This window comes from Colias eurytheme, chromosome 12 (assembly GCF_061535395.1).
Source record: "Colias eurytheme isolate Ceu_HAF_F1 chromosome 12, ilColEury1 Martin Lab GWU primary, whole genome shotgun sequence".
Taxonomy (NCBI): domain Eukaryota; kingdom Metazoa; phylum Arthropoda; class Insecta; order Lepidoptera; family Pieridae; genus Colias; species Colias eurytheme.
Genome location: NC_142991.1, coordinates 5,737,053 through 5,758,071, shown reverse-complemented (window position 1 = coordinate 5,758,071; position 21,019 = coordinate 5,737,053). Strand labels below are relative to the sequence as shown.

At 34.8% G+C, this 21,019-nt stretch overlaps 3 protein-coding genes across 3 annotated transcripts; 2 read left to right on the top strand and 1 right to left on the bottom strand.

The window, feature by feature from the left end:
* The first annotated feature begins 7,582 nt into the window (after positions 1-7,582).
* On the top strand, positions 7,583-8,277 carry LOC149904066 (uncharacterized). The gene has a single exon (XM_090108163.1). It carries the CDS (start codon positions 7,657-7,659, stop codon positions 8,215-8,217), a length of 561 nt encoding a protein of 186 aa, XP_089964289.1. The 5' UTR covers positions 7,583-7,656; the 3' UTR covers positions 8,218-8,277.
* A 6,975-nt stretch (positions 8,278-15,252) lies between these two features.
* LOC149904065 (uncharacterized) lies at positions 15,253-16,290 on the top strand. Its single transcript, XM_090108068.1, has one exon. It carries the CDS (start codon positions 15,340-15,342, stop codon positions 16,198-16,200), a length of 861 nt encoding a protein of 286 aa, XP_089964194.1. The 5' UTR covers positions 15,253-15,339; the 3' UTR covers positions 16,201-16,290.
* A 2,480-nt stretch (positions 16,291-18,770) lies between these two features.
* LOC149904064 (uncharacterized) lies at positions 18,771-19,757 on the bottom strand. The gene has a single exon (XM_090108010.1). It carries the CDS (start codon positions 19,668-19,670, stop codon positions 18,870-18,872), a length of 801 nt encoding a protein of 266 aa, XP_089964136.1. The 5' UTR covers positions 19,671-19,757; the 3' UTR covers positions 18,771-18,869.
* Positions 19,758-21,019: the final 1,262 nt, after the last annotated feature.

Sequence of the window (21,019 nt, the reverse complement as noted above, 5' to 3'; positions counted from 1 at the left end):
TTAAATTCTAGATATTTAATTATTCACAATTAAATACACCTACTTAGTTTAAAGTTATAAATGACATATATACCTATATAAAGTGGTCCGCCCCGGTTTCGCCCGTGGTACCTACATGTTTAAACTATCCTATCTCTCAAGTTGGATCGAACTGCACATAGTGTGTGAATTTTATTATAATCTGTTAAGTGGTTTAGGAGTCCATTGAGGTCAAACATTGTGACACGAGATTTATATATATTAAAATATAGGACGTAGTAGATAAACATAGAAGGTATGCAATAAAGCAGATAGCATATAAATGTTGAGATAAAAACTTAAAAACATAGACCTTAAATGGTAGCATATTGTTATCTAATACATTGAATAGCTGTTGCTTTATGTACCACCCTAATTGGTTATAATTGTCTTGGCCTACTTTCTCTCTATATGACAATTCCTTTTATATACTATGAAGATAGAATATATATAAGATATGTAGGTGAAGTTACATATTGTTTAGAATACATAATATTCGTAACACATTATTGATTACTTAATCCTCCTTCTAAGGTTATCTATAATTAGAGCGATGTCAAACAATAGCGAAAACAATAGCAAAAACATGATAGGTATCATATAGGAAACATATAAGTATTAAAATATTATAGTTATGTGTAAAACATCTCATATAATATGTAACTCATACTGTTAATTCCTCCTTTTTATTAGCCTTCGCCTATTATTAGTTCTTATTTTTCATTAAAAAAAGCATTTCAAAATACCTAATGTCAAATTCATATCTACATTATAACGACTCAAAACATTGATGCATATCAATAGTTTTCTTCCAATTCTTGTCTCGTTCATCGTATTTATTTAAAATGTCGTTATTTAAATTGTTTATAACATTTTGGTAAACGAAATACGATTGCACTTTGATAAAAGAAAAAAAATATTTTTATTCTAATAAAACAGCCATATTATCCAATCATTTTATTCAACCCATTAAGTTTTGATTAATTTTAAACAAATTTTATTGATATCTATTTTAAACATACAGTTTTTTTATTTAGTTTAATCGATATGGTTACAACGACACGATTTAGGTATTTGCTAAGAAAAGAGTTCAACGCGTGCGCCTAATTAGAATATCTATTCGTGATAAACTAGCATAGACGTTGCACTGACTCATTGCTAACGTTTGTAAACAAATAATGTAGTACAATTAATAAGATGAAGATAAAATTTTATTATATTATATAATAGATACATGATATTCTTTCGCTTCTTCTCTTCACTGTACATGATTAATTTAATAAACAAATTTATATTAAATCTACTCCATTTACTTCATAATGCTTCATAATATAAATTGAATTCAATCACTTATTTATATGATAATATTTATATGACAGCAATGTGGTAGTGTACCAACTCATCATAGATTTTAAAATAATTCCTACAGCATTAATAAAACATTTTGTATCACAATAGCATACACGATAAAGTCTCATGCGTTCCACTTAAGTTAAAAAATAGGGTCATAACCAGGATTTATTTGGTATTACACGCTAGAAGACTTGCACAAGACGGGCTTTCCAGTGCAACAGAAACCGGACCTGCGCGGGCGCAATACACGCTGACGCTGCTGCTTGCGCAACAGTTCGCTGAACCATTCCATCCATGACTCTTAACACCAAGTCTTGTACAATACTTATGGTTATAAGTTGGGTCTTGTTCAATAATAAACATGAATAATGTGTGACGTCACAAGGTCGCGCGTGATGCGCATTTTGGATGCCATTGCAAAATTGTGGTACAGTCATATATATGTAGGTATTCATATGCAGGACAATAATAACAATATTCTGATATTTTAAAATATGAAAAATTATTAAACTTCAATAGAATAGTTATTTCGTTACGTTACCCTAAAATTGACAAATTAACATTTAACTTTACCATTTTTCTTTACATACATATTTGTATTTTTCAGATTGTATACTTCAAATGGAAAAAATTTAGTATATCTATACAGTATACACCGTCAAAACATCATCTACACAAATAACATTTAAACTTTTCACCCATCTTCTCTTTGATAAATTATTATGTACCTATTTGAAACCTTGCACACTACATTTGTCCCCGTCCGATTAGGGCCCTTCTGGCCTCCTCCACTCAAGCGACAGCTCAAGCCGAGGTTCGTGGTCCCCGTCAAGGGGGGACGCCCTTGTGCATGTCGCTACCAGGGTGAACCTTCAGTTCACCCCCGCGTCCGCGTTAAAATGTAGAAGCCCTTCTGGCTAACATTGAGAGACACCACACAAAAAAAAAAAAAACTACATTTGTCGAAAATTTTAGGTAGTGCAAAAATAAATCATTATGTTCCTTTTACCTTTCACCCTTAAACAAACACATACTATGTTTCAATAATACTTTAAAACTTTACGACAAAATAAATACACTAGTAATAAAGGAAATAGTCGTAGTTCGCTCTTCCATATATGAAGTTACGCAACGTATAATTATGTATTATTAGGTATCATTTCATTCCATGCTTTCTGCTTGAAATGATGACTAGCTCAGTTACTGCGTCGATAGTTGGTACACTTAATTAGGTTATTAGTTTATGTATCATGTGGTATGTATTCAGTATGTAAGCATACGGTGTCTGGTATGCTTACATACTGAACAATATGTTCGAGTGACCATAAGACGCACCATGGTATACAAAATGCTGGCTCTTAGATACAATATTTTTTAGATTAATATGTATAAAACAATACTTTTTTCGTAAAATAAAGCTGCGTCAGTATATAATTGTGTGTAAACTAACAAAAAATACATCATCTATTCTGATGTTTGTGCTTATTGATGTCTTTACTGTATAATACAAGTATACAAATAAGGTTTTGCTTATTTAGTATGTGATATATTAATTTGTTTTGGTTCGTCGAGAATTGAGAGCGTTGACGCCGCGGCCGTAGTTATGTAACCGCTGACCGCATCCAGCGGTCATGTTAGTTTACGTTTTTTACGGCTCCATTGTAAAGCAGTGTTCAACTCTTCTATACTTTTCCTTTTTTCAGTTAACCGTTACTTAATTAAAAACAAGATGAGCGTTGAGTTGATTTTGGATAGCGGTATTATGTAACAATGATGTAGCTCTTTAGTGAGGGAATTTTTTTGAATGAGTTATAACTTTTTTTGTGAAATCAGCATCATAAATTTACTTTAAGAAGTTTATAGAAGTCATAAAAAGTTACTTTTGCCTAATCAATTAATTCGTTATTTGTAGTAATAATTTACTAGAAAAATACTATTGCAAATTAAGCCTCGGGTTTTCCGAACTGCGCCTATTGCAACTTGCTGCGGAGGTCAGCCGAGTATTTTTTGTGGAACAAGAAAGACGCGGAGTAGCTCATACATATTGATAGACATATTATTAAGAAAATTATAAATTTATGCTTATTTCGAAAGGGCACGAAATCAATCTAAACGATTATACCACCAAGAAATATGATTTAACGATAGTGCATAATTAGAAATACAAGATACTAAAAGATTATTTTTTTTCAAATTCGTTTACCTTTTATAAAATATAACCTTTACTTAATTGGTCTTATCAGACCCATAGTCTAAAAATTACGTCCTTTTTATACATTTTTCTTCATGAAACTAAACACACGAACAAATATATTTAATTTACTAGATTTCCGCCCGCGGCTTCACCCGCGTTTTCAAAGGAAAACCCGCATAGTTCCCGTTCCCGTGGGATTTCCGAGATAAAACCTATCCTATGTGTTAATCCAAGTTACCCTCTATATGTGTGCTAAATTTCATTGTAATCGGTTCAGTAGTTTTTACGTGAAAGAGTAACAAACATCCAAACATCAATACATCCATACATCCATACATCCATACATCCATACAAACTTTCGCCTTTATAATAGTATTAAGATGATACGATCTAAGTGCCATTAAACAAAAACAACCAGTCGATATCAAAAAAATAAAAACCAATGCGTCTCTCAGATGTCTCTGTGCCGATTAATTCGATGTCCTACTTTTGGTCGATTGTGCGAGCCGCACGTAACGCTGGGCTTCCCTAAGGTTCCCGTCAAGGATTCTGGTCTGGCCTGGATTGTAATGACGGGTTTAACCGGACCGGTCATTTAATCACGAAGTTTTTAGTATACCAATGATGGAACATAATTTGAAGTTTTCCTGTGTAAATGTATAAATGTAGTCAATTAATCATAGAGCATAAATATAGATTGTTTATCATTGATTTTATATAGAAGTTTGATTGTATAACCAGTCTGGATAATTTCTTTCATATCGTAGAGTACACATCGCTTTAACATAAAGATAGCTGTTAACATAAGGATAACAATATATATTATGTCTATTTAATTCATATGGTGAAACAATGCGAGCTAAGTCGTGGGCGAAAGCTAGAAGAGCATAAAAAAAACAATGGCCGTAATTCATTGACGGAATGCAATGAAAATAATAATTAATATTCACGTTTGATTTATGGATGAAAATCGACTGAGGAAGAGACGCCCACGCATAAGGGAAATATAGATAAATAAGGTGTTACTGTTATCGTCCAAATCAATATAAATGATGCATAATTTGTGACTAGCTGCCACTTCTAACTTTGCCCGAGTTGGGAATTTTATAATTCAGCTTCTGCACTATCCAATACTTTTGATAATGACTAGAAATTTAACATATCATACTACAAGTTTTTTGTAAACTCCTACACAATTTAAATCACAAATACATATGTTACATATGTAGGTACTATGTAGGTTTAATGTAGAGACACAGTTGAAGTCCTAACGTGTACAATTTACATGTAACAATGTTACATGGTATTGAAACTTGTAATTTATTATATCATTTATAGCAAGTCAAACTAACTAAAACGCAGAAAATTATTTATAAAATATATAGAGGTATGAGAGGGAGAGAATTTAACATAAAATAATTAGCGCTACAGTTTTTTATTACTTATTATCCATGAAATCCTATTTGGATTGTAAAGTGTAATCAATGTAAATATCTTAAAATTATGTTATCTTATAATATCAGTAGTTTTGACTAATATGTATACTGAATATCAAGCATACATAATATATGAGTATCAAATGTGTCCAAGAATGTATTGTATGAAAAAATCGTACAGTTTTCTCATCTCAGTTATTATATTGCCTATCACTTTGCAAATAATAAAAATGCAATCGAATAGTTGGGTCTTTGGTATTTTATAATTAAGTTTTAGAATAGTGACATCTAGAGTAAATGAAAAGAAACGTTTTTGCATACTGGAACTATTATTTTATACAAAACGAATACTATGATTTTAACAAGCGTCGAAGTACGTTAACAGTTCAATAGGTGGCACTGTTCTTAAAATAATAATTTAATAATTATAGTGTTAAATCAATTTAAAATTGATTTTTCGAAAGGTCGGATTAACCCCCGGGGTTTACATTGACATTGGTGACGATATTATTAATTTATAAAATCCTTGATAAAAACTTGATCGGAATACGGAAACGAAACATGTACAATGAACATGACATGTACATTGTACGTGTTAAGTTCTTTTAGGGTCATTTATGGGAGGATGCAGTAGCAGAACTGGATATATCCTTTATTAGACTCTTCCGAAATGGTTGGACCGATTAAAATGAATTTTTTTGAGTGTCTCCAGGTGGATTCAATAACGGTTTAGATTAGGCATTAGCTATTATAAAAAGCTGCGAGCAAAAGCTAGTTTGGACTTATTTATATGTACATACACGGAAACACGTACATATCTGAATGAGGAAAATTTTAGGCTCTAAGGACATTGAGATAATATTACTACGTATGGAGGAGACACCACGAACAAAATCTGTGCGCCATTTTTTGCTCTAAGTTTTAAAAATTATTATTATCTAGTTAGGTAAGTACCTAGGAATAACTTTCATCGGTAAGTACCGATGAAAGTTATTCCTTTGCACTTTTCCGTATTATTTGTGCAATATCGTAACACACACGAAAGCATATTTGATGCGTTTTATTTTAAAACAAATAAAAAATGAGCGTGCAGTTACGCCATATGGCGTATGTTGAGCGGAACATAAGTGATGTAGGCGGTGTCGTCTCCATATGTATATCTCAATGTTTAAGGATAACTTTTCCTCAGTGTGGTATTTTGGTTATTACAATATAAAAATAATTAAGTATTCTTTATTACCTGTGGTCTCCATATGTATCAATAACATAACATTATTTTGTATAATTTTAATTTATATAAACTAGCGGTCCGCTCCGGCTTTGCCTGTGATACAAATATAGCTTACAGCTCTCAGACATCACGCACGCATCCTACCACGGAATAATTTTATAAAACGGTTGAGTAGTTCTTGAGAATAGCGCATTCATACAAACAAACTCGTTATATTATTAGTATGGAAGCATAGATTAATTCACCAGAGAATTCACCTAATTTTATTCTCAGCTGAATATTTAATGGCGGATATTCGGAACCACTGCCCTTAAAAAACTAGATTCTTAGCAATAAATAAATGTCAAGTGTTCTTATAATTATACAACAAGCTATAATTTACTCTTTATTTATATTACTTGCTGCGTGAAAATAGTCAAGCGTGACTTTATTGCTTTACGCAATAATCCCGTACATACAAATATTTAAACGTTAATTGCCATTAAGTTTCATTAATCGCGATACTTTTATTATTAAATTTGAGAAACATTAACTTATGTTTGCGCATATTTGGCTTACGTTTCACAATATTTTGTACACTTATTAGCAACTGCAAGATTAACAAGTGATAACGTGCTATTGAAATATTAAAATCTGTAAGGATATTAAAAAAAATTCCCAGACATTACATACAATGCCATTCATAAGCTGTGTTACATACTCTAATCAACTCTAACTGAACACATAATAGGTACTTTTTATTGATATATTTTCTACTGTCTACATACTTACTAATGTTATGAATCTATATATATAAAACTCAAAGGTGACTGATATAGTGATCTATCAACGCACAGCCCAAACCACTGGACGTATCGAGCTGAAATTTGGCATGCAGGTAGATGTCATAACGTAGGCGTCCCCTAAGAAAGGATTTTAGAAAATTCATCCCCTAAAGGAGTAAAATAGGGGATAGAATTTTGTATGAAACTTTTTATTCCTTGGATGTATTTGCATGAAATTTAGCACACATATAGAGGGTAACTTGGATAAACACATAGCATAGGTTTTATCCCGGAAATCCCACGGGAACGGGAACTATGCGGGTTTTTCTTTGAGAACGCGGGCGAAGCCGCGGGCGGAAAGCTAGTATTCAATAAAGCTAAGTAAATAATATTTTCACACACTTTATTTACCATTGTTTGTGTTGTTGTTTATAAAGCTGTATAAATTGTTCCAAATCAATATAAATTTTTAATTTAGCTTGCAGAATACTAAAAATACAACATCTACCAAGGACGTCAGCATTAGCTTCCGATGTGCCTAAATAGTTGTAATTAATGCTTTTGGCATATTACTATAAATATTAGGAGACATCTCAATCGAAATTAGTCCAGTGACTGTTCTCACAGTTGTTCAATACTTATACACAGACCTCGTTCACAATGAGATCGTTGGTGGTGTTAAGTGCTTTATTTGCTGCGTGCGTAGCGGCACCGCACTACAGTGTTCTTCTTAAGTCATCTCCATCTCTAGTCTCCGGGCCAGTTTACACCGAAGTTCAGCCTGCCGTTTCTGTTGTTTCTCCGGTATACAGCGTGCCAGCTGCTGTGTCCCACCAATCCCGCGTAGATGTTAAATCAACACCCGCAGTTGTGAACTCTTACGTTTCATCGCCTGTCGTAGTCAAGTCAGTCCCTACTGTGGTATCCGCTCCAGTGAGCGTTGTCCCAGCGACGACTAATTACGTCGGTGGAAGCGCTGTATCTCAACAGTCACGTGTTGATGTAAAATCCTACCCAGCTGTTGTTTCCCAACAAGTGACGCAAGCTGTGGTAGCACCAACAGTGGTGGAGTCTGTGCCGAGTGTCGCCCACGCCGCTTACCTGACGCCCGTCGCCCAACACGTGGTGGTGAAGTCTTCTCCAACTGTTTACACTGAACAGGTGGGCACTCCAGTGATTACCGCTCATTCAGTGTACCCATCTGTTTACACCACTTGGTAATTTAATGATCTATGAACACACGACCGGTTTTTTATGATGGAAATAAAGTTTTAAACGCAATACATATTTTATTATTTATTCGTTACACCGTTTACAGTACATATAACAATAATCATAAACGTTTTTATAAATTTCTAGTACCTATTGTACACTGTAAATGTTTAAATATAAAAAATTCTTATTAATAAAACGTATTTTGTATGTTTGTTCTTCAAAGGCTTTTCTAATTTATTTCAATAACAGTTTTGACAAGTTTTCAATTTAAGGTCTTATCCAGTATCCCTTACGAGGAAATCAAAATCTAAGCAAATTTTCTTATTCTGGATTCACTATTTTCAAAGTTTTTCTTATTTTTAACCGACTTCAAGAAAAGGAGGAGGTTATCAATTCGGCCGGTATGTTTTTTTTTTATTTTTATGTATGTACACCGATTACTCCGAGGTTTCTGAACCGATTTACGTGATTCTTTTTTTGTTCGATGCGGGATGGTGTCGAATTGGTCCCATAAAAATTTTATTCGGATAGGCCCAGTAGTTTTTATTTTATGAGAATTTTGTCTGTATTTGTAAATGTTGCAAGTGCAAGTTTGAAGTCGGTTGTTTTTAACGCAGTTATCACTTGTGTAAACTATTAAAGTTTATTTATTCTTAGTATACTTTTAATTATATTGTGAATATATTCAAAAGGTGTAATATGAATAAAATTTAAACAAAATTAATTATTAAATTAGTTACATATTCTTCCTGTTAACGAGGAAATAAACAAATCATATCATATTGTATAATAATTAATAATATAGAGGAAATATTGATTTGGAATAATAAGTTGCAACTGTTGTCCAAACGTCTCGAATACATGACACCCCTTTTTTTAGTGGGATAAGAGGGGTTAGGCGGTCAGCGAAAATTCAGCTATTCTCGCTTTGGTGAGGGGTGAGGGGATCCGCGTTTAGTATAGAATCAACGTGCTCGAAACTAAAAATCGTAAGTGCCATTCACATTTTTATCAAAAATTGAATGAAAATATTTAGTATTTTCTAAATCTAAAACAGTCACGAAATCGAGAAGGTAAATACCTATGTATTTGTGATTTTATACGAATTATTACTCGTGCATTTATATGATATTTTAGAGGTAACTTCAGGATTTTTTTTATTGAGCAAAATTTTTCCAATCGGGTTTTAGAAACAGTAATCCCATCACACATTCGTTCTGTAATAGAAATTTCAGTGCGAAAAAACTTCAATATTTTCAATTATAGCTCATAGATAACAGTCCATTTTGCCGTTTTCACCTACTAAGGGCCCTTAAGAAACACGAGATTTAGCACTTTTTAAAATATGGTATATATGGTTCATGATTTTACAAAGTATAAAAGTGTCGAGAGACAAGGCCGTTTACTTTCATATCACAATTGACTTTGTCCTTTCACTATCTATAATGATGCTTTTAAGTTTTTTAACTTAGGTTCAACTTGTGGAGCTTATTATTTTAATAATACATAATTATGTAATAATTTTCTTTACATTTATTTTTAATTAAAGACCAGAAACAATTTGTTGTTTAAAAAAAAAGCTCTGCATAAACGGAGCTTTTATTTTATAGAACATTTAGGTTCAACTTTTTACATTACTTAAGATAACTGCTGTGCTGTTTACAAATATATTTATTTTGATAATTTATTATAAACCGCTCAAGATTAAGATAGTTCATACTTCTTGCTTAAAATGAGTTCCTGTAATGCTTGTCACCGTGTTATTAGCATTACCGAGAGATTATCATGTTCACTTTGCTCACAATGTTACCACTTCGCCTGTGTGAATTTCACGAAAGAAAACTTTACGAAAATGTCTAGCAAAAATAAAGCGACTTGGAAATGTCCGGAGTGCAAGGTGACTAAGAGGAAAGGAGATATCAGTGACACCCCGGTCAAAGATTCGGGTGATACGATTACAAATGTCGGGAATAAAGATGATGTAATTTCTATGGATACCTTTAATGAGCGTATTTTATTGTTCGAGTCTACAATTTTGACTAGAATGGAGTCATTGCTTACAGAATCTTTTGAAACAAGGTTAAAGACTGAATTTGAATCAATTCGCAATGATGTCAAGTTAATTCCAGAACTAGCAAAATCGGTCGAGTTCTTTTCATCAAAATATGACGAAGTTTATAAAGAACTACAAGAAGCCAAATCTGAATTATCGGAACTTCGTCATGAGAATGTTCAGCTTCGTGAAAACATGAAGCATTTAACTTATAAAGTTGATCAAGTGGAACTCCGAGCACGTGAGAATAATATCGAAATTCAGTGCTTACCAGAACACACCAATGAAAACTTGGTTAATACTGTGATGCAGCTGGCGAAGATTACTTCGTGTCCTTTAATAGAAAAGGACATAATCTCCTGTACACGCGTGCAAAAAGTAAACCCCAAATCGAACAGGCCGAAGTCTGTTATTGTTAAGCTCTCCTCGACACGTCTACGTGATTCTATTCTGGCTTCATATTTTACATTCAACAAGACAAATTCAAGCGACAAACTGAATAGCGCACATCTTGGAATTGGAGGAGAAAAGCAGTCAGTTTAAAACAACAACAACAAATTAAAGCTTCACGCATCTGTTCCTTTGAAAGTGAGAGCGAAGATTTGTGGATAAAGATATCTACTAATCACAATAATTCCAGTAAAACTCTTTTTATATGCGCCGTTTATTTACCACCACCATTGACACTCCCTCAACTGGAATCCGAATTGATTTCAATTAGTAAAGCTTTCACGAACATAGGGGACAGTAATGTCTTAATCGTCGGTGATTTTAATACGAGTAAACTTCTATGGGACATACCCTCCACCCAACCTGAACGTCACTCAACGACCTCACTTATGGTGGATTCTAATTTGATGTCTAGTTGCTTGAACGATTTTTTGGCATTACATAATTTGCGGCAGTACAATACAGTTTTAAACTCTGATGATAAAATTTTGGATTTAGTCCTCAGTAATATTGATTATGTTAAGACAGAACTAGCTTTATCAGCACTGACTAGGGTCGATTGATATCATCCGGCTATTAATATTTTGGTAGACTTTCCCGTGCACAAATTTTTAAAAAGGAATAGAGTGGTGAAACTTAATTTCATGAAAGCTGATTATGAAGTTATCAAAAGCAAACTTTATGAAATTGACTGGAATGCGGAATTAGCCACCATAAATAAGGTAGACGATATGGTAGAAAAGTTTTACTCCATTATTAATCATATTATTGAGGACAATGTTCCCAAAAAACATATGCACAAAAATTATTTGTATCCTGTTTGGTATGGTAAAAATTTAATAAAACTTTTAAAAGAAAAAGAAAAAATAAGAAAAAAATTTATGAAATATAAAAATCCTTTAGATAAACTGGAGTTTAACTTAGCGAGAACTCGATGTCATAACGAGATTAAGCTAAGCTACCAAAAATATCTTAAAAACGTCGAAGTTTCTTTAAGTAATAATAATATAAAAGCTTTTTGGTCGTATATTTCCGCCAAAAGAAATTCTAAAGGTATAATACCGGAGGAAATGCTTCTTAATAATGTTGTTTATTCCTCTCCTGCAGATATATGTAGTGCCTTTGTTGAACACTTTTCTTCCGTGTATACCAAAAGTAATTGGATTAATTTAGTACAGCTTATAGATGAAACTTCTCCTCGAAATAATATTTTGGATAGAATTGTATTGGATAACGCCTCAGTGATAAAATCCTTTAGAAAATTGAATATCAATAAGAGCGCTGGACCCGATGGTATCCCTCCTGTTTTCGTTTCTCGTTGTGCTGATTGCCTTTCAGTGCCATTAAACATAATATATAATAAATCTTTAAATAGCGGTTATTTTCCCTCACAGTGGAGGACATCTAATATAGTTCCTATTCCTAAAAGCGGCGAAGCTAGAGATATTCAAAACTACAGACCCATTTCACTGTTATCTGTGTTTGCAAAATGCTTTGAATCGCTGATATACCCATATTTAACATACCACTTAAAGGTCGAATTAATACCTGAACAACATGGTTTTCGTAGTGGGATGTCTACCTTAACTAATCTGGTCACTTACACTGATGATTTGTGTGATGTTATTGATAGAGGTCAAGAAATAGATGCAATATATATGGATTTTAGTAAGGCATTCGATAAGGTGGATCATTCGCTGCTGCTTAAAAAGTTGTCAAGGGTAAGGGTTAAAAGGGTAAAAAGGTAAAAGGGTAAAAAGTAATAAAAGGGTAAGGGTAAGGTTAAGACAGAACTAGCTTTATCAGCACTGACTAGGGTCGATTCATGGTCTAATGTTAAAGTGGTTTGCAACTTACTTAGGCAATAGAACGTCAAAAGTTACGGTTAATGGTTATGAATCGCAGCCATTTATAGCTACTTCGGGTGTTCCCCAGGGCTCGCACTTGGGGCCTATTCTGTTTTTAATTTTTATTAATGATTTGTCCTATGAAATTAATCACTCAAAATTTATACTATTCGCGGATGACCTTAAAATATTCAAAAATATACATAATACAGAGGATGCTAAATTTCTTCAAGACGATCTAAATCGAATCTCAGAATGGACAGTATCTAATAAGCTACCGTTAAATATAAATAAATGCAAATTTATAAAATTTTCCAAAAAGTTACGACCTCAATCATCTTCGTATTCCATAAATAATATCATCCTTGAGGAGATAACCCAAGTGCGAGACTTAGGAGTAACATTTGATAAAAAATTAGGTTTTATTCATCATATTAATAATATAGTAACGAAATCTCTAAAACTTCTTGGGTTTGTATGGAGAAATTGCAAAATGTTCAAAAGTGTGCTACCTATAAAAATTGTATATTGTTCATTAGTAAGATCTCTCTTGGAATATTGCTCACCAGTCTGGAATCCATCTTATCGATGTCACATAAAAAGACTTGAGTCTGTACAGAAAAAGTTTCTTTATCTACTTACTTTTCATCAGCAAAAACTTAAATCTTTAAAATCATACGACCTCAGATTAAACTTTTTTAAAATGGAAAGTCTTAAACATCGGAGATGGATGGCAGATCAAATGTTGTTATATAAAATTGTTACAAATTCGTATATTTGTCCTAATCTTCTATCAAAAATTAATATAGCTGTTCCAAGGAGATACTCTAGGAAAACCAATGTATTTTTTGTCAAAAGATATAGAACCAATTTAGGCTTCAACAGCGTCATTGCTAGAGTTTGTCGGGAACATAATAGATTATTTAATAGCACAAAAGTTGACATCAACTTTCTTAGTTTGTTTGCATATAAAAGCGTTTTACATAAAAATTATACTGATGAGAATAATGTTTTCTGATTAGAATTTATACTACGATTAGAAGCTATAATTTGATACAACTCAAAAATGCATGTTGTATTTGCCTGTAATTGGATCTACATCTTGCTATGCATGCTAATTTATGTCACATACTCAAAATATATTATAAATATAAGATGTACATCTGTTGGCAAATCAAATAAATAAATAAATAAATAAATAAATATCTTAATATTATTAATTATTTTAATTACCTATTCCTTCCTCAGACGTATTTTTTAATCTATTTGATAGTTCCTATCTATATTCAGAAGTGATAACTTTTTTACTTTTTTTTGTTCTCTACATCTTAAATTAACCAATAATATTGAAACTGAATGTATGAAGTAAAATAAAAAAAAGTCTGTTTTTTTAAATTGTTTAATCGATATTGTGGTCTAAGATCCGAATATAAAGTAACCGTCATGAGAAGCTATAAATTTTGTAAACAAGTGTTCAGGAGTTCACAACATTTGGACCAACAAAAAAAATGAATTTGTTTAAGATTTAATAAATTATTAAGTAAAAAAATCACCTGTAAAAATCACCGGTAGTCACTTGTCACACGAAGCTCAAGCTATATCTCCAGGTATACCAATTAACCTAACCAATTACTTCACAATTTAAAACCTACTTCTAATATTAACCTTAAGTTTCCAAAGATTAGCGCGTTTGAACAAACAACTCTTTCTTTTTACTTATTATATATTTTAGATAAATTGTATTACGCACCTTTTGACGTTTTTTTCGTGGCGAATTTATTTCCTTAGATGTACTGGCTACTGGCTCCATTATACGTAATAACAAATAAAATTAACGCAACAATTAAAGTAACAACAATAAAAAAGTGATAACGAAACAATAACAAAATTAACAATAACAACCAGATCCGCGATATATGCAAAGCAATGAAACAAACTCGTACGCATTCGAAACTCGAATGATGCGTTTATTTCAAAATGGCGTCCCGATAGTTCACAATCCCTGCGACGGACGCGTTCCGGTACCACGAAACACAAACGATAGCGCTTTGCGTCGTTAAAATATGATCCGACTAAATTAAATAGGTTGTTACTTTCATATAACCCGTCTATATTTCATGTCGATTGAATATGGTCAATTTATTATTATCTCGCAGTATAAAATGTTTACTTAGTAAAAGATGTTTGTTTACATAATTTATAGCTTCTCGTGACGGGTACTTTAGGTCGACTTTCACCGGCGTGATAATAGAATGAGATGAGACCAATTTTATAATAAATGTAGTCTATTAAAAAATCTATTAAAGATGGGTTTACTGGAAAAATCCTGGACTGAATCCTGAATTTATTGTATATATAAATGTTTAATTGAAATATGTAATTAAATAGAATAATATTTGAACATGCAGATACTTAGCCGATTGTGTGATGTTTTAGGTAAATATTCATTCGTATGTAGCATATAAGTTAATTTAAAAAGTAATTAACTGATTTAGGATTTTCACACACGTAGACATAAATAATTGTTAATAATATAACTACGCACTACACATGACGACTACGAAATTCTTTCGTTATGACCGCCATACGTAACGAGGTCATACATTTTATTTACATTTGACATTGTTCTAACACTACCGCCCAATTACTCGCTGAAAACCTTTTAATTACGTGGTGATTGTATAAAAACCACTGCTAGCGAGTCCAAGGTATCAGTCGACCGTGCTCGGTTTGAAGTGATCTACTTAGTTCGTCAGACAAACACAGACCACGTTCGCAATGCAATCGCTGGTGGTGTTCTTCGCCCTTGCCGCAGTGGCATGTGCCTCCTACGTCCCGTTGGCACAGCCCCCGCACCACCCCGCCGTGGTGTTGGACCCTCATGGAAGGCCTCTGGATACCGCCGAAGTGATCAACGCTCGTGCCATCCACCTGCAAGCTAAAGCCCTGGAGCCACATGCGGCCATCGCTGTCGCCCCCGTCGCTCACTCCGTCGTGGCCCCAGTCGTTCACTCCGTCGTGGCCCCCGTCGCCCACTCATATGTGGCCCCTGCTGTGGTTGCCGCCCCCGCCTCCGCCGTCTCCCACCAATCCCGTGTTGATGTGCGCACCAGCCCCGCCGTCGTCTCCGTGCACGCTGCTCCCCTTGTAGCCGCTCACGGTGCCCTCGCCGCTCCTCTGTTGGGACACTCCGCCCTCGGTCTCGCCGGTCACGGACACTACCTGCACAAGCGCTCCCTTGGACACATCGCCTACAGCGCGCCCATCGCCGTCCACGCTCCCTCCGCCGTGTCCCACCAGTCCCGTGTGGACGTAGTGTCCAGCCCCGCCATCGTGTCGCACGCCGTGGCCGCTCCCGTGGTCGCCCACGCTGTCGCCGCCCCAGTCGCCATCGCTCCCGCCGCCGTCTCCCACCAGTCCCGCGTTGACGTGCGCACCAGCCCCGCTGTGTACGCCGCCGCCCCCGTCGCCCACACCGCCGTGTACGCCGCTGCCGCTCCCCTAGCTCACTCCACCGTCTACGCCGCTGCCGCTCCCTTGGCGCACTCTGCCGTCTACGCTGCTGCCGCTCCTCTGGCGCACTCCGCTGTGTACGCCGCCCCCGCCCACGCTGCCGGCCATTGGGCTCATGCCTGGTAAAAGCGAAAACTGACGAACTCCTAATCTAATGTGTTATAATACTCAAACAATATTTATAAAATTATATAAAAATAAAAATAAATCAAAACATGTATGACTTTTATTTTATTACATTAAATAATGTAATGTATACGTACCTATATAAACTTTGAATGTACCTAAGTTGGTGTTATTTTAGGAATTTAAAATGAATTAACTTACTGATCAACGTCTCCACAACGTCGCAACGGGTTTTGTTCAATGGTAGTATGATAAAGCTTGATATAAAAGTAGCTATTAGTTTAGGGTGGTAATGGTTTACATAAATGAGGTCAGTTCTTTTTTTAAAGTAAAAAAAGACAAAAAAATCAACAACATCAAGTAAGTCAGTAATCGTTTGCATTTATTCATTCGCTTTATTCATTTTTAATATACATATCTTAAAAATTTACAATTTTATATTAATCAGTTTGTAATCAGTCATGAGAGATTGTATTATGTACTGACGTTACCTTCTTAATTTTAAAGGCCAAAAAATAATTGTAATTGTCGTGTATTTAACTTAAAAATCTAAAGAGAGACAGTAGAGAGTAGAGAGATAGAGAGAAAGTAGAGACAAAGTCTAAATATATATTATCTTAGACGGTGAACTAGCAGGTCGTCCTGACTCCACCCGGCCAGCATCAAAACGATTTAAAATATAGCCTAACCTATTTTGCTTCTTAATAATGTAGTTTTCTATTAGTAAAAATCAGGCCAATACTTTTGGAGCCTACTGAATATATAAACAAAAAAAAGTAGACAACGCTGGACAACACTAAAATTTCGCTAGAAAAAAATGAAAAAAAAATAAATTTTAGATGCTTTCATCTTAGATTTCAAGTGATTTAGGAGGAAAGGTGCGTACGACGATAACTTTTTGAACTATCGGTAATTTTTCACATAAAGAAGTATTAATTTCTTTTTATATATAATTTTAAGATCTACAATTTTGGTCAAAATTAATGATAAAAAGTTTATGATATGACTTTCCGTTTCACTGTAACATGCGAAGGTCGGGTTCTATTCTTTAATGTTTCTGCCATTTGTCTAGAGGTTCTTGTTGTAAAAATTATTTGCAAAGTTTATTTGTTAAAACTTTCAACGAAAATTTTTTAAATCATATTATAATCAATCTACATTTGATTAATAAGGGTTATTACACACTACATGAATACCTCGATGATGTAAAATCAAAGGAATATTTAAGTTACAAATGAAGACTGCCCTGGCAGTTGTTAAATTTAATTCTGCAAATGAACTTAACAAAGTTAAGTAACGACCTTTTGAATCGAAAGCAGTTTAAAAAGTTACTCTACATATCACTTGTAAAAGTTTACATGAATTAAAAATTTTGATCATTCGTTTAAGACAATTATAAGTTAATGATGCAGTTAAAAATTAACGACGTGAAACGTATAAATGATTATACTATGTTAACATAAAAGCCAAAAAATTTACGGTTACCACGGTAAAGGAGAATGACCACGGGTGGTATCGGTAAAATTTTAGTTGTGCCACGTATTCGTGATATTGTTAATTCCTATTTGTATTTATAATGATCATATGTATCAATATTAAGTCTTAATTATACCGGATAAATTGAAATAATAGTAAAAGTTATTCTTTTGAAACATGTATGACCACGTATCTTGCAAGCGTCCTGCGTCATATGTCATAGTTGAATGAATGTGTTCGACGCATTGTTCGGCGTTATTTATTATGAAATAATGTTTATTACGATTTACTTTTCACATTTGTCTTGTAAATTAAAATATTACCTATGTAATAAATGTAAAACTTAACGTTCATCGTTAGTTTAAACTCGATTAAGTATTTTTTTTAAGCGTTGAATAAAAATATTGTTTTATTTTTATTGTCGTGAACTGTGGCTTATTTACATAAAAACTTTAATCGTTTCTAAAAGTACTAACATCAAGCTTTAAATTGAGCTATATTTCATCTTGACACAATAAGTTTGATTGCGATACCAAGTGCCATAGTCACAATTGGGCAATCTCCTTTTAAGTTTTCTCGAAAATCTTAGGATTTGTAGTGGTCTGTGGTAGCCTTTACATTAACTTCACTAACATTAACTAATATCAAAAAACTTTAAACTGATAACAAAAGTACTTTTTCCTAATGAATAAAATTACATTAATACCTTTTTAAAAATAAAACGTAAATATCGAAAATTTTACATTAAACACTCTCATAGTCTCATCCCATTAAACAAGCCTGACCTCAGAAAAACTCTGAAAAAAAATTTTAATGGTTTTAGATGGGTTTTAGTATATCATTTATTAGGTTTTAGACAAAGCGGGCGAAGACACAGGCATAAAGCTGTTATAATAAATATATGTTATGATTCTTCGTTAAAGTGGATAAGCGCAAATTCTGTTGCTTTTAAAAATATATAAATTCATTGTTGCAATTTCATTCATTCTATGAAGGCCTAAAGGTTTTTTCCTAAAGGTTTTTTTTGGTTTACGGTGAATATCATATTATAAATGAATTAACATTATTATTTATCTATAATAAAACCACACAAATATATTTAAATTATTATTTTTTTACTTTTATTTATAAATTTATAAATATCGTTTGAGTATTATTATACACATTAGCTTAGGAGTTCGTCAGTTTCGCTTTTACCAGGCATGAGCCCAATGACCAGCAGCGTGGGCGGGGGCGGCGTAGACGGCAGAGTGCGCCAAGGGAGCGGCAGCGGCGTAGACGGCGGAGTGCGCTAGGGGAGCGGCAGCGGCGTACACGGCGGAGTGTGCGACGGGGGCGGCGGCGTACACAGCGGGGCTGGAGCGCACGTCAACGCGGGACTGGTGGGAGACGGCGGCGGGAGCGATGGCGACTGGGGCGGCGACGGCGTGGGCAACCACGGGAGCGGCCACGGCGTGCGACACGATGGCGGGGCTGGACACTACGTCCACACGGGACTGGTGGGACACGGCGGAGGGAGCGTGGACGGCGATGGGCGCGCTGTAGGCGAAGTGTCCGAGGGAGCGCTTGTGCAGGTAGTGTCCGTGACCGGCGAGACCGAGGGCGGAGTGTCCCAGCAGAGGAGCAGCGAGGGCACCGTGAGCAGCTACAAGGGGAGCAGCGTGCACGGAGACGACGGCGGGGCTGGTGCGCACATCAACACGGGATTGGTGGGAGACGGCGGAGGCGGGGGCGGCGACCACAGCAGGGGCCACGTACGAGTGGGCGACGGGGGCCACGTACGAGTGAGCGACGGGGGCGACAGCAATGGCCGCATGTGGCTCCAGGGCTTTAGCTTGCAGGTGGATGGCACGAGCGTTGATCACTGCGGCGGTATCCAGAGGCCGTCCATGAGGGTCCAACACCACGGCGGGGTGGTGCGGGGGCTGCGCCAACGGGACGTAGGAGGCACATGCCACTGCGGCAAGAGCGAAGAACACCACCAGCGATTGCATTGCGAACGTGGTCTGTGTTTGTCTGACGAACTAAGTAGATCACTTCAAACCGTGCACGGCCGACTGATAAATTCGACTCGCCCTCAGCCATATTTATACGGGCCGGATATAATTAAAAAGTAAGGCGATTTCAGTGGGTAATTGGACGGTAATGTTAGAACAATGTCAGGTGTCAATAAAATGTGTGACCTCGTTGCATGTGGCGGTCATAACGAAAGAATTTCGTGGTCGTAGTATGTAGTGCGCAACAGTTGTAGACCTCAAGCATGTGAAGATAGCATCACTTAGGTAACTAGCGTTAACAAAATATTTTGTTAAATTTTAGAGTATTTTTTATTGTTTTGATTAAGCAATGTTCATAAATATATTTTCCCTTTAATAAAACTCGAAATTCTACTATTCTCTATTTCATAATTCGTACTGATTTTGTAATTTAGTTCCAGTCCAGACCCATAATTCGTTTATCGGCGGAGAATGTGAATAGAAAGGCAGCCTTGTTCAGTTCGACAGTAGCGGTCTAGGTACACAAAGAAAAGCTTCGGCCGCGCGGACACTCAAGCTTATTGGTATCCGTGACATAAAGAATAATAACACTATTTAGTTCCGGGTACGTAAGGCGATTGTTATCTAGCCTACGGAGTTATATTCTTGCGATTCTAAAAACTCATAGTTACACACTTGTAACGGGGTTATTAATTATTATCATGAAGTTATATTAAATAAAGCAAAAGCAATAATAAAGCAATAGTGGTTTTGCAGGCCTGACATATTTAAAATGTAGAGCTTTATAATAATTTACGACTAAAAGTATGCTAATAGGTTAGTCATTTGTTGCAATTATTAATTGAAAAAAGCTCTGATTAAAAAAAAAACAGATACCCTCTCTCTGTCACATCCCATCATCTTGCTATAATGAATTATTTATTTTTCGATTTTACACTAGGCTCGTGACAAAATAATATTATAATTACAATGATTTCTTATCGCACTTGTTGATTAATGGTTAAAAAATAAAAATAAACCACTATAATTAAGAGTATGACATCTAAAACACCTCATACTCCTAATCCTATTTTAATAGTTTTAATCTACATGTATCGATATATGTAAACGAAATATATTTTCAATCGTAAAATCAAACAGAAAGAATTAAAATAAAAAATACATTGTTATTTATTTACACATTTTAAAGATTAATCATTCTAATAATCATATGATTTTCAATTATTCCAAATTATTTTTTGTACACTGAAGGCAAGGCTCATAATGTCCTTAAAAAACGGACACAACCCGGACATAATTTGTTATTTGATCGTCGTACGATTGTGGGCGGTTCAGGATTCGACTGT

Coding starts and splice junctions, on each gene's coding strand:
- LOC149904066 (XM_090108163.1), top strand. CDS start 7,657: ATGAGATCGTTGGTGGTGTTAAGTGCTTTATTTGCTGCGTGCGTAGCG.
- LOC149904065 (XM_090108068.1), top strand. CDS start 15,340: ATGCAATCGCTGGTGGTGTTCTTCGCCCTTGCCGCAGTGGCATGTGCC.
- LOC149904064 (XM_090108010.1), bottom strand. CDS start 19,670: ATGCAATCGCTGGTGGTGTTCTTCGCTCTTGCCGCAGTGGCATGTGCC.